At 39.2% G+C, this 12,838-nt stretch overlaps 1 protein-coding gene across 2 annotated transcripts in view; it reads right to left on the reverse strand.

Annotated features, from left to right (window-relative positions):
- LOC101740873 (proton-coupled zinc antiporter SLC30A1) overlaps window positions 1-12,838 on the reverse strand; it is a 35,016-nt gene that overhangs the window by 7,912 nt on the left and 14,266 nt on the right. For both annotated transcript variants that reach the window (XM_004927720.5, XM_004927721.5), the window contains exons 5-8: window positions 11,873-12,048; window positions 9,793-9,902; window positions 3,129-3,252; window positions 179-271 (exon numbers count right to left, since the gene is read on the reverse strand). In XM_004927720.5, coding sequence (XP_004927777.2) covers window positions 179-271; window positions 3,129-3,252; window positions 9,793-9,902; window positions 11,873-12,048 — 503 coding nt within the window. The remainder of the gene's footprint in view (window positions 1-178; window positions 272-3,128; window positions 3,253-9,792; window positions 9,903-11,872; window positions 12,049-12,838) is intronic.

Consider the following 12,838-nt stretch of genomic DNA (forward strand, 5'->3'; position numbering starts at 1 on the left):
TTTTTTTTTTTTAAACTGGGTAACACTTAGAAGTACGCAGTAAATTTTCAAAATTCTAATCTGGCAACCCTGGATACAGAATAGGCTTTCTTAAATAAAATAAAAACGCTAGACTTAGAAAGTTAAATTTATGATATTATGTAGGCGATATTAAATACTATAATATCATAGTACTGACCTGCTGATTGGGACCGCAACACGTGGCGTTGTGGCACAAGTCATTGGGTGGACAGTGAAGAGCGCACGGTGCTTCTATCGCCCCGCTCTGATTCTATAACAATACGTTATGTGTTTACTTACATTAATTGATTGATCTAGAAGGCTGACTGGAGACTGGTGGTAGGACCTCTTGTGAGTCCGCACGGATAGGTACCACCTCCCTGCCTATTTCTGCCGTGAAGCAGCAATGCGTTTCGGTTTGAAGGGTGGGGCAGCCGTTGTAACTATACCGAGACCTTAGAACTTACATCTCAAGGTGCGTGGCGCATTTACGTTGTAGATATCTATGGGCTCCAGTAACCACTTAACACCAGGTGGGCTGTGAGCTAGTCCACTCATCTAAGCAATAACCAAAAAAAAACCTTTTTTTAAATGATAACAAGCGCCCCTGGACATCAGAAACGGAATACACGAAGCCTGGCTGCTGCCTACAGTACATTCCTTAAAGTTTGTCTGGAGAGACATGTTATAATGCTTACGAGAGAAACGGAGGGAAATTCAGGAAATTCATTCCAGTCCCGAATATAAATACAGCTGGTAAAAGGGACTGAATCTATGGACGTGCAAAAAGATTCGCTTCACAAGCGATACATTATTGAGTATCACTCTTTATCTCAGGTATTACGATGTTACTAGGCTTAACGATTTTAATAATAAATATTAAAATTGACAGTTCTTGGTGATATAAAAATATGCAAAAAAGATACTTTTTGCATTTTGAAAACATTAAAAAATGTTTTATGCGAATGCAAATAATATATAGATTCATATGGATACAGAGAAATGATAACAGGATTGTTTTATTCACAGCAAAATTTAACGTTTGGCTGCCATATCAAATATGTCGTTTCGTATAACAGTAGATTGGAAACTTTGCAACAGGATAAGACAATAGATAATGTTATTAAGATAATAAGATAATGTTAGCAAAATTCTAGTATTTACATTTAGAATCAACTACATTGTAGTGTGGGTTTATCAATTAAATGATATTTGTACTAAACCACTTGTAGCGATATAGGCGGTCGATCAATGAAAAATAAACAATTGTTCAGGAAGACAGAAGGTAAAAGTCTAAATTTATTCTAGACAGAGAAGCATACTATATTTAACAATGACGTCAATATTCACATCCGTCGAGTCGAACTGACTAAAACCTCCTGTCGCTCAACAACCAACGTCCAAACCTCGCATGAGACAGAACTCATGAAAAGGCAAAGGGGGGAAAGTGAAGTGTTTAGTGCGGAGCACATCTCTCCCATCACCCTCCCCCTCGGGACGCCGGACTGGCGGTCGTCGGCGCCACGACCACCAGCCCTCTCGGTCGGCAGACTGTCCGAAGCCCGCCTAGATGGCGCCGGTTAGAGTGGGTTACCCTACGGAATACCCCGCTGGGCCAGAACCAGCATGGGTCGAGGATAGCCGGCCTTCCATCACCCGGATGCTCTTGCGTAAAACGCGTGCAGAGCAGCTTGCACGTCGTCTTCTTAGGCCCCCCTCGCCGGTCCCCAGACCGACATGTGAGGGGGACCCGAAACACTTAGAGGGCCAGGGCTTGGGCGAGATCCGCCTCCCTGGCCCCCGCTCGACGGCGGCGGGATTGTGCGTCTCTCACGCGCCCCGCCGCCTCCTTCTGCGAGATGGTGCACTCGCAGAAGTCGAGCATCGCCTTCCACGACTCGTCGTCGCCGAGCATCGATGCCACAACACTCGGCAACGACAAGTCGGTTCCTATTTTTGCGACGAGGACACGGCGCCACCCCTCCCATGCGGGGCAGGCGACGAGCGTATGCTCTGCCGTGTCCAAGTCGCAACCACAATGGTGGCACTCTGCCGTCGGCTCGGCTGTGATCCGGTGCAGGAACTCACCGAAACAACCATGCCCAGTGAGCACCTGCGTGAGCCGGAAAGTGAGGCGTCCTCTGTCACGATTCACCCAATCCACAAGGACCGGGCGAATCGCCTCGACGGTCCTACGACCAGCCGAAGGATCGGCCAGCCGTCTGGACCATGACTCCAGCATGGCTAATAAAATATTCGTAGTGCGACAGCCTTTTGTATTATTATGGTATTATCGTATTATGTATTATGGTATTTATTATGTGCTCTTTATTTGGGTACATTTACTTAAAATATTACATCATAGTGAAAGGTTTAAATTTTATATGAATATGTCAAAATTAAGTTATTTATAATTTATTTTCATAGCACTAGTGGCCTAACCACTAGCAAATGCGAGGCTGGTTCGTAATTAAAATCTATACAAATAAATTGAGGTAATAATAAAATCTGTTTGTAATAATAAAATAACAACTTTTTACTAAATGCGTAACTATGTATACCGGCGTCAGACCAGCAGTACTTTGGCCTCCTTAAGGGGGGAGGAAGGCCTCCGCGCTTTCACTTCTCCCAAAATAAATGGCTCACCAAAAAGCCTCTCCAGATCCTTGTTTTTCCGGACATGCCAAGAACCGTCATCATTCTGATACGAATAGTGACAATTACGTAGACCCCCCCCCATTTTTTTAACAATGTCAGCAGCCTCTAACGAATTCACGAATTGAAATCGTTTACCGTTTTAAATTCGCAGATAGCAAAAACAAGATAAGGAATCGTAATTATTCAAATGGCAATCGAAGTAAACACATTTAACCTCAATCAAACTAATCCGGGCAATTGTATTTTATCGATAGTTGCATGAAGGGTTGTATATCATTTATAATTAGGCATTAAGTGTCTATATATCCATAGAAAGATTCTTTAGACAAATATTTCTACCCTAAGCCCCGGGATTTAAGCCAAATTACCTCAGTGATCTATCTAGTGAAACTCAGTTTTATTCCGACCCATATCGCGTTGTCTATATATTATGTACATACCAAGCAAAATACAAAAACACAAAAACTCACTTCATTTTCGTCTTGAGGTCCTTCAACGAATTCCGGCTGTATCGTCGTAGAGTGAATACCTTCGTTGTGAAAGAATTCTTTGACTTTCTCGGCTATCTTCATATATTCAGACAGGTTGCGACATCTAAAACAAATCAAACAATACGATGTTCTTAATGACGATGGAAAATAACACTATCCTTACTTTTTTTCTGCATAGAATGTTACTCTTTTATTCTTATCTGTACCGCTCGCTGACAATGTCCATGAAACTTTTATGACGATCGGTCGAGTATTTGAAACTTTAAAGCGTAGCAAATAAACAAACTAAACATTGCATTTATTTATCTATCGGATTTAAAGTCAACCGAATGTAAAACAAACGACATAGAAATGTAGCGATGACATCAGAATTTCTATTCAAATTGAAAACGTAATTAAGTAGAGCAGTTTAAGTTAAGTGCAAAGACAAATTGTATTTACAATTTCATTGTTTGAGATTTTATCTCGGAATTTGATATTGTGATTCGGTTTTTTTCAACTCGATATTTCAATAATTTCCTAACGGTCGGTTTAAAAAGAGAACTCGGTTCAGTTTACGAACTTAAAAAATCTAATAGTCTCTTATTATAATTTTTTTTTCCCTACCTATGCTGATATCCTTGAGAGGCTATTTCAGCTTCACCCTAACGTGTGTAGGTGAGCTCACGGGGATCAAGCCGGAGCGTTGCTAACACTGACCCTAGCAAGAGCAGTGCTTCGCAGAATCTACCACCAGGTCGGAAACGCGACCCACTGAGAAGATCCGACAAGAAGCTCAGTGGGCTGTGTCTATGGGTTAATTCGCTCGACGAGCCCTTCGTCGCAAGCGACGGGTTCGACGAGGACGGTAACCGGTGCTTGTGGTGCCTAAAAGCACCGTTAATGGATCGGGAGGATCCGTAATGACGTGCTTTGGGCGACGTCGACTCGACTGTTTACCATTCGGTCTACAGGATCGGGTATGTAGTTTCCAGCAGCCATGACAAGAGGGTTCTCATGTCGTGCCGCCTTCTCGAAGTGTAATATTTTGGCTGTGGGGTGTCCGCCTATATTAGCAACACCCCGTTTCTTCTGGGTATTATAATTGACTTACGATATTAGATGAGTGAACGAGCTCACGGCCCATCTAGTGTTAAACATTTATCGGACCTCATCATCAACGTAAGCCTTCACCTCACCTTCAGACACGAAATCGAGGTCTCAATAGGCAGTTAATCAATTATAGGCAGAAACGTGGTACCTACCCGCATGGACTAACAATACGCCTGTAGGGACTATATATTTATAAGCGATAATTATATTACAGTGATGCTATAGCGGTCTTTTTTTATTTTTATATATTGAATTCGTCGTCGCCTAAAGGCTAAGACGTCCAGTGCATTTGTATGTAGCAATGGGTGACGTAGAAAAAGCGGTCTACAGATTGTCGGATTGTCGATAGCACGTTGCGTTGTAATCATTATAGCCCAAATATACTTTAGTCGCTTAACTGACCATCGTGTCTCATTAGCCTTACCTACTGGATATAGAAACTCAACACGCTAAAGTAATTTTCAGATGACGAACGTACTACTCTGGTATAATGCTCAGAAAACGCTGCTCCTCATTCTCCCTTATCCGTCTTTTACGATACCCAAAGGAAGAACTGCGTTGATGTACTGACTTTATTCTAGGCTACACCACACATCCACTGTATTAGTGAAATAGTATTTTGATATCATCATTAGATAAGATTTTATTGCAATACTAGCCGTACTCGCCCGCTTCGCTGGGCATTTAAAATTAACATTATTATCTGTTGTCATTATTATTAGGGATCCAACACTCCTATAAATATTAGCCTATCCATTAAGTACATGTATTTTCTAATACCAAGTTTCAAGTCAATCGGATGCATGGTTCAGTAGCTATAACGGAACATCCATAAAAACCACTGTAGATTTATATATTAATATAGAAGTATAGATAACAAATACATGGGTAGTTAAAGAATTCGTAAAATACTATTTTCTAATTCTACATAATCTATATATTATGTAGGTATTATTAGAAAATCCGAAAACATTGTCGTCGTCTCTAAATATAATATTCGTTACGTTACGTATTGAGAATTTATATTGCACTGTGTAGGTATTAGTTCGTTCACATTAGACTAAAACTGTTTCCACCTACCTACTCAATAATACTATTTTGCTGAAATATTATATTATTAATACGTTCTTAATTAGTCCGTTGACCACTATTCATTTAAGACTAAGCTAGATTAGATTAGATGGATTCTTTTTAAATCTCTCAATTCCATTCTTTTCGTACTTTCGGCCTTTGCAATTACATATATGGCGTGGTAAATTTATTACTAGTTTATCTAAAAAAAAAATCGTCACAGATCCACATTAAGTAGTCAATAGGTTTTGTGTCGGATGTGACTTGCAACTAACCTCACATAGGTACTGACTGTATATAATAGCTATTTTTTATTGTTCATTAATTAGTTACACCATTGTGTGGCCGGTTATAGAATATAAACACCGCCATTACAAAATTTGTTTACGATTACAGCCGTGTTCTAGTAATTTGCTTGTGTCATAACGAGAAGGAAACATGACGTATTACTATATTTTAAAATCATTTGCCAAAGTTCTATGGTAGCTTAAGAGCAAAAAAAAATATCAAATATTATGACAGTTATAAAAATAATAACACAGTATCAAAATCAGTAATAAAATGATCGCGAATTAAAATATGAATTTTGAAATAAAACCCTATTTAAATCTACAATTTAGCTTACATTACTGCTCGAAATTATGCACGCCGCCATGTACAAAGCGCAAAAGTACAGACGTTAAAATTTATAAGAAAACTTCACGGTACATTTATTATTACGATATGATAAATAAAGGCATTGGTTCATTGACATTAACACTGTAACAAAGAATATTTAATGTTGGATTCTTGCCAAAATCGAATCACTTGCGAAGAAGTTGCAGAAAAGTACGTTGTTAAATGCAAAATTTACAAATTCGCACATTTAGAAAACATTCGTGTCATTCGGTCATCTTTGAGTCTTAAAATTCGTTCCACTTTGTACTAATGACATAAAATTAAAAACGTCGACAAAAGAATTTGTATTCAATTTACGTATAGTACTTTGTAGCAGAACGCGTTGTGCACTGGTGTTAAAATAATCCTTAAAGAATTGAAATAAAACTATTTTTGCATTGTAAAACTAATTTTACGGTTTAATTTAGCATTTATTGTTATCATTGTTTTTATTTATTGCGTAGATGAGTGGACAAACTCACAGCCCACCTGGTGTTAAGTGGTTACTGAAGCCCATAGACAACTACAACGTAAATGCGGCACCCAGCTTGGATATAAGTTCTAAGGTCTCAGTAAAGTTACAACGGCTGCTCCACCCTTCAAACCGAAACGCATTAAAGCTTCATGGCAGAAATAGGCAGGGCGGTGGTACCTACCCGTGCGGATTCACAAGAGGTCCTACCACCAGTAAAAAGTTCCATGAAAGCACGAAAATGATTGTCATTTTAGACTGGAGATAAAACTGCAAAAGTAGTTTTAATTATATCGCGAAAACCAAAAGAAATACTACGATACCGAATATACTCGAATACGTGCGAAAGATATACTAGATAGATACGTGCTAACCAAAGTGTGCTTTGAGGTTAATCGTCCAGGTGGACAAGTTGCCAGTGCTTAAATATATTTGTTTTATTTAAATCGGTTGTTAAACATAGAGTTGTTATTCAAGACGCGTGAATATTCTAGTGTTACGAAATTCACATGTATAGATATCAGCATGTACATTAAATCAGTAGTAGATAAGTGCAAGTGAATTAAATTGTTTCTAACCGACTTCTAAAAAGGAGGAGGTTCTCAATTCGAGTATGTTTTATGTTCGTTACCTCACAACGTTTTTCTATTCGAATCCATTTTGATGGGTTTTTTTAAAGTTGATGTTTTTGTTGGTCCAATTGTGATTTTTGCTTTGAGGAATTGGATTATTTTTGTAACAATACAAATAAAGCTTTACACCTAATCTTAAGGCGAACGATGACCTATATTTTGTCTTTGAATGAAATGCGTATGTATATCACGAGCAAATACCTGATATTACCTAGTATTCGAAAGTATTTACCTATTACTGGAAGTTTCATTGTGGAAATTTAAAACTTCCGGTCGCGCACAGCCAATGTTGTTTCAACAAATCACAATCAAACCGCTGCTGTAATATTGAAACACTGGTCATTGTAAGTCCCAATTGTGTTGAGTAAATATTTAGTTCAAAGATTTAAATGTGAATCTAACTGACGTTGTAAACGAAACATGGGCCCCCTTTCGAGTACCCTGTGAATCTTAATGCAATATCACTAGAATAAACACGTTAGGTATTTGTCAATTGCTTTATTTTATTGTACACAGAATAATGCAATTAAAAATCAAACTGACGAATACAGGGGTATTGAGAAATTTTGGCGTCCTGAAATATAAGCTCACTAAAATAAGTCTTTAAGCTTCGTTTTCTCTTACTGAAAGTTTTTAGTTCGACTTTGGCTCGGAGATGGGTTACCGTACACATTGTGTAGTTATATCGATAGGTTCCAGGTTCGAGACTGGACACTATCACTAAGTTACATTTTTTATTGCCATGAAGGCAGACAAGGAAATGGCCCAACAGATGGTAAGTGGTTACCATCTTTCGTGGACGTCAGCAACTACTCAAGTACCTTTCGCAAACCTCGTTTGAATAAAGACATATCATAGCGTAACTCACAAATCAATCAGGTTTCTTATGTTTTATTTTATTTTATTGTAATGATATTAGTATAACCGAAGTTCGGGATACTTTAGTTTTCGATAGTCACGAATGACGAAAATAATATAATGACCATATAAATACGAAGATAAGCCATAAAAGCAGTTTTATTATTATAATATTCTGTAAAGTATTTTTATTGACTTTGTAGGCAGTCGAGCATACGGACCACCTGATAGTAAGTGGCTACCGATGCTCATGGACATCACCAATGCCTGGAGCACAGCCAAGTCGCTGCCTACCATTATATTTAATTTTCATCATTCATTATCATTCGTTACGTTTATACACAAACAGGTTGTAAGTTTCAATAAAGTTTAATCTTTAATCTTGTTATAATATTGTATATTTGAGGTGTCATTAGCGCCTCAGTGGGTCAATGTTGATTTACGCAACCTCATAACGATTTTAGTTCGGAGCATTGACACAGAACGTCGCACCCCTATAGTCCGTCAGTGAAATAAACAAGTTATTATAATATTAAATAATTTATTTAAATTTATATTTTTTTTATGATCGTGTGTGTGTGTGTGTGTGGCAATACTAGGAAGAATCGGATATCAACATTAAATAACGACCAATAATATTACGTTTATAATTTACACATTAATTCGATAAATTTAAATAACTGGCTATTAGAAAAAAAAAATAAGATTTAGTTTGTTTTTCAAGATCATTAAATGTTTATTTTTAATATGTATTTAAAGCAAACACTAACGGCAGTTTTAGAATTTAAAACTTTAGCTCATTACTTCGTAGTCAAAACTGACAGGATGGTGGTCCTTATCCTGAAGGAGGGTTAATGTCAGATAGGCGACTGGTCGTCTGATAAGAGAACATGGTACGCTGACCTCATGAGATGTGAGACAAGGACAACAACATCAACAAAAAAAAGATGGTCCCCACGCATGCGGACTTGCAACATATGCTACCACCACCAATAGTAATGATACCACTTAGAACCTCTTAAATAATAGGAAAGTAGGTATAGGATACCGATACTGTAGTCGCATGATACGAAAATGCTCTACAAGAGTAAACAACCGGTTTCGCGGTCCGCATTTTGGTTACCAGATACATGAGTTCGAATCCTTCTTTTTTTAATAACTCCTTAGCCACAGAAATGCATAGTTGCTCGTGGTAGATGGCAGGTCGGCGATACGCACCCATGCGAACCTACACCTTGGCATCAGTGAATACCAATTGGCGATTTCAGTACGCTGGCTTTACTGGTGGTAGGACCTCTTGTGAGTCCGCACGGGTAGGTACCACCGCCCTGCCTATTTCTGCCGTGAAGCAGTAATGCGTTTCGGTTTGAAGCAACCGTTGTAACTGTACTGAGACCTTAGAACTTATATCTCAAGGTGGGTGGCGCATTTACGTTGTAGATGTCTATGGGCTCCATCAACCACTTAACATCAGGTGGGCTGTGAGCTCGTCCACCCATCTAAGCAATAAAAAAAACACTCACTGTGATTAGTGCGAGTTATTTAACGTTCTCGATAACGTAAAAGTTAACTCAAATTGTATGGAGTTGGAACGTTTGCTTACCTTTGCCGCTAGGGGCGCTGTTCTAACTGCATACAAATTTGAGTTAACGTTTACGCTATCGAGAACGTTAAAAAACTTGCACTAAACATACAGAAGACCGCTCTTGCTCATTCTCCCATATGTGAATCCTATAATCACTTTGACACTTGATTTGCTTAATACAAGCTCAAAGATTTCTCGTTCATTTCGGAATTAAATTTCTTGTATGGATCTGAGGGACTAGTATGTAGTAAGATTAGTTAGTAGTAGTATGCATACCTGATATGAGCACTCGCTATAATTCTGTCGCCGGCGAGCTGCCACACGTGAAACTCGTGAACGGCCATTACCCCTTCAACGTTTTTGAGTCGCCTTTGTATCGCGTCCACCTAAATTAATATATTTATCAATACCAGTGGTAGTCGAAATTCGACTATAATTAATTAAAATTATAAGTTTTCACACTATTATGATTCTATTGTAAAATACTATATTACTACTACTATATTATACTTCTATAATCACAGATTTCGCCAAGACTAACTCCAATTTAGACAAACATTAATAAAGACAAACAATATTATTCAAATTTTTTTTAAGGGATTTTATGACCTGGTAGCTAAGACCTTTAAGTCATGTCTTATTTTATATAACTCTATTCTCTATTTGACCACAGACTATAGGCAATAAGAAAAGTTGACAATAAACAGATAGGGTGCATGCGTGTGTGTGTCAAATACATGGTAGTGGGTGTAATGTTTTTTTTATTGATTTAATGTATTTTCTACGCAAATTTAAAAAAAAAATATTAACATTCTGCACTCCTTCTCTATATTCTCTATAAGTGTGGGAAATTTTGTACTACTCCGTCCGCGCAATATTCGTAAAAAGGGGTACAAAGTTTTTACTTCACGTATTAATTGCCTACTGGTCATTGAACGAATTGTGAGACCGCACGGGTCGGTACCAGCGTCCTGTTTAATGAGACCGCCTTTATACAATACAATTAAATGTTCGACCTCGACGTCTCAAGGTGCACAGCGGCATTCACGTTATGTTGTCTATGGACTCTTACGCTAAGTCATTCATCTATCTAAGCAATAAAACAAACTAAGAAACTCCAAGACGTTTTTTTCTCCACTTTTTTATTTATTGCTTAGATGGGTGGACGAGCTCACAGCCCACCTGATGTTAAGCGGTTACTGGCGTCCATAGACATCTACGACGTAAATGCGCCACCCACCTTGAGATATAAGTTCTAAGGTCTCAAGTATAGTTACAACGGCTGCCCCGCCCTTAAAACCGAAACGCATTACTGCTTCACGGCAGAAATAGGCAGGGTGGTGGTACCTACCCGCGCGAACTCACTAGGGGTCCTACCACCAGTAATTTGGACGTGACCTTGTCGTGATCATGTCAACAAACCAAAGAAGACGGTACAAAGAAAATTTTGCCAGATTAAACAGCCCGCGCGGCCTTACACTCGACACGTCAGCAAACAAAGAAATGAGTCAGATATGTTTTTAACGTTCGATAAATTATAACTAATGTTTCAGACGCGTGAATCATGAATGAGTGAAGCGTGTAATATAGTATCGCGGTTTGAGGTTGCCACTGTATACATTCATTTGTTTTGTAATCCTATATATTATCCTATATAAACAATGCGGTTGGCTTTGTGTGCATGCTTATAATAAGCAATAACCGTAAGTCATAGATATCCTCATCCTTGCGCCGATAATCCTCAACGCTGAAGGTCGTGGCCTCCTTTAATAAGTTTCTCCTGGATTATCTTACGCCAACCCTGCCTATCCTCGGCTGCGCGGATGGCATATAGACATAGACAAAGCGAATTTTGGCTGGTCACTATTAGCCATGATGTCAAAATCTCAACCGTATAATCTAACGGCTATCCCAACCTTGAAACTGGAATGCATGGTGGTTTGTCGGTAGAAATAGGCAAAACGGTGGTACGACACAGGCTAGTTAGTAAAAGCAATATATTAGTCCGATACTGAAAACATTGCCTCCAATGACAAGTAGTCCAACGCCATGATTATGTCTGTAATCAGGCTGTTTTATTTTTTCTTACCTATGCTGATAGCCTTGAGAGGCTATATCAGCTTCGCCCTAACGTGTAGGTGAGCTCACGGGGCTCAAACCGGAGTGGTGATAGCACTGGCCCTAGCAAGAGCCGTGCTTCGCAGAATCTACCACCGGATCGGAAACGCGACCCACTGAGAAGATCCGGCGAGAAGCTGTGGGCTGTCTGTTTAATTCGCTCGAATAATTAACTCCGGCTTTTAGAACAGAATGGCAGTTATCCAAAAGTTATTCACAACAAAAAAATACAACTAACTTGAATATGCGTGGGCACAGTTTGGAGGAGGATCAGCGAAGACTCCCTGAGCAGAGGCCACACCGAGGCCAGAATCAATATAACGAGCACTATACTCAGAGCAGGGTCGATGTAGTGTTTGTACTTCCACTCCGTCAGCCACACGACCAGGGCCGAGCCTACAACGATCAGGGATCCTGAAACAAAGGTTAAATGCTAAATTTTGTTCAAAAAATCAATACATTTAGATGCAAAAAAAAACCATCAAAAGTCCATGGACGACGGTAATCACTCACCACCCGGTGGGCCGCATACCCATCTGGTTACAAGGGCAATAAAAAAAACCTGTACTGCAGGATTTGAACACTGGTATAGTCACTTCGATTGACATTTTTCGCCTCTCTTTCGGTCTCTTGCCTAATAGGCATGGGTAGAGAATAACTTTAAACCGGTAACATTCACATATCTATGGACTCTGGTTTTTAAGTACTATGGTTGGTGGCCAGCGCTCTCCTTGTTTCTCCAGCACGAGTGGATTAACTCAAAGGCAAAGGAAATTTTGCTAACGGCCATCTGAAGGCCTCCATGGAAGCCCTAACAGCTCAATGGCAGCTGTTTCGAAGTTCATCTACAAGCCAATCGGAATCGCAACCCACCGATAATATCTGGTGAGAAACTCAATAGGCTGTATTTGTGAGTTAATAATTAAAACTACTTTTGTGGTTTAATCTTGCCTTTTGGATTATTTATTATTTTTTTCGACGTTTCGAATACTCGTACTTTACAGTTTTCGTGGACACGAACGACTGTCCAAGTTAAAAGTAGTTTTAATTATGTGTACAGCTCGCGAAAATCTCCGAGTTAACTTAGGTCGAATTCTTCGGCGGGTTCGGCAAAGTTTGCTTTGGTTACTGCTAACAGTAGCGGCGTTGGTATGGCAGCCCAAAATACGTCATTACGGATCCTCCCGATCCACTAACGGTGCTT

This window comes from Bombyx mori, chromosome 13, assembly GCF_030269925.1.
Source record: "Bombyx mori chromosome 13, ASM3026992v2".
NCBI lineage: Eukaryota > Metazoa > Arthropoda > Insecta > Lepidoptera > Bombycidae > Bombyx > Bombyx mori.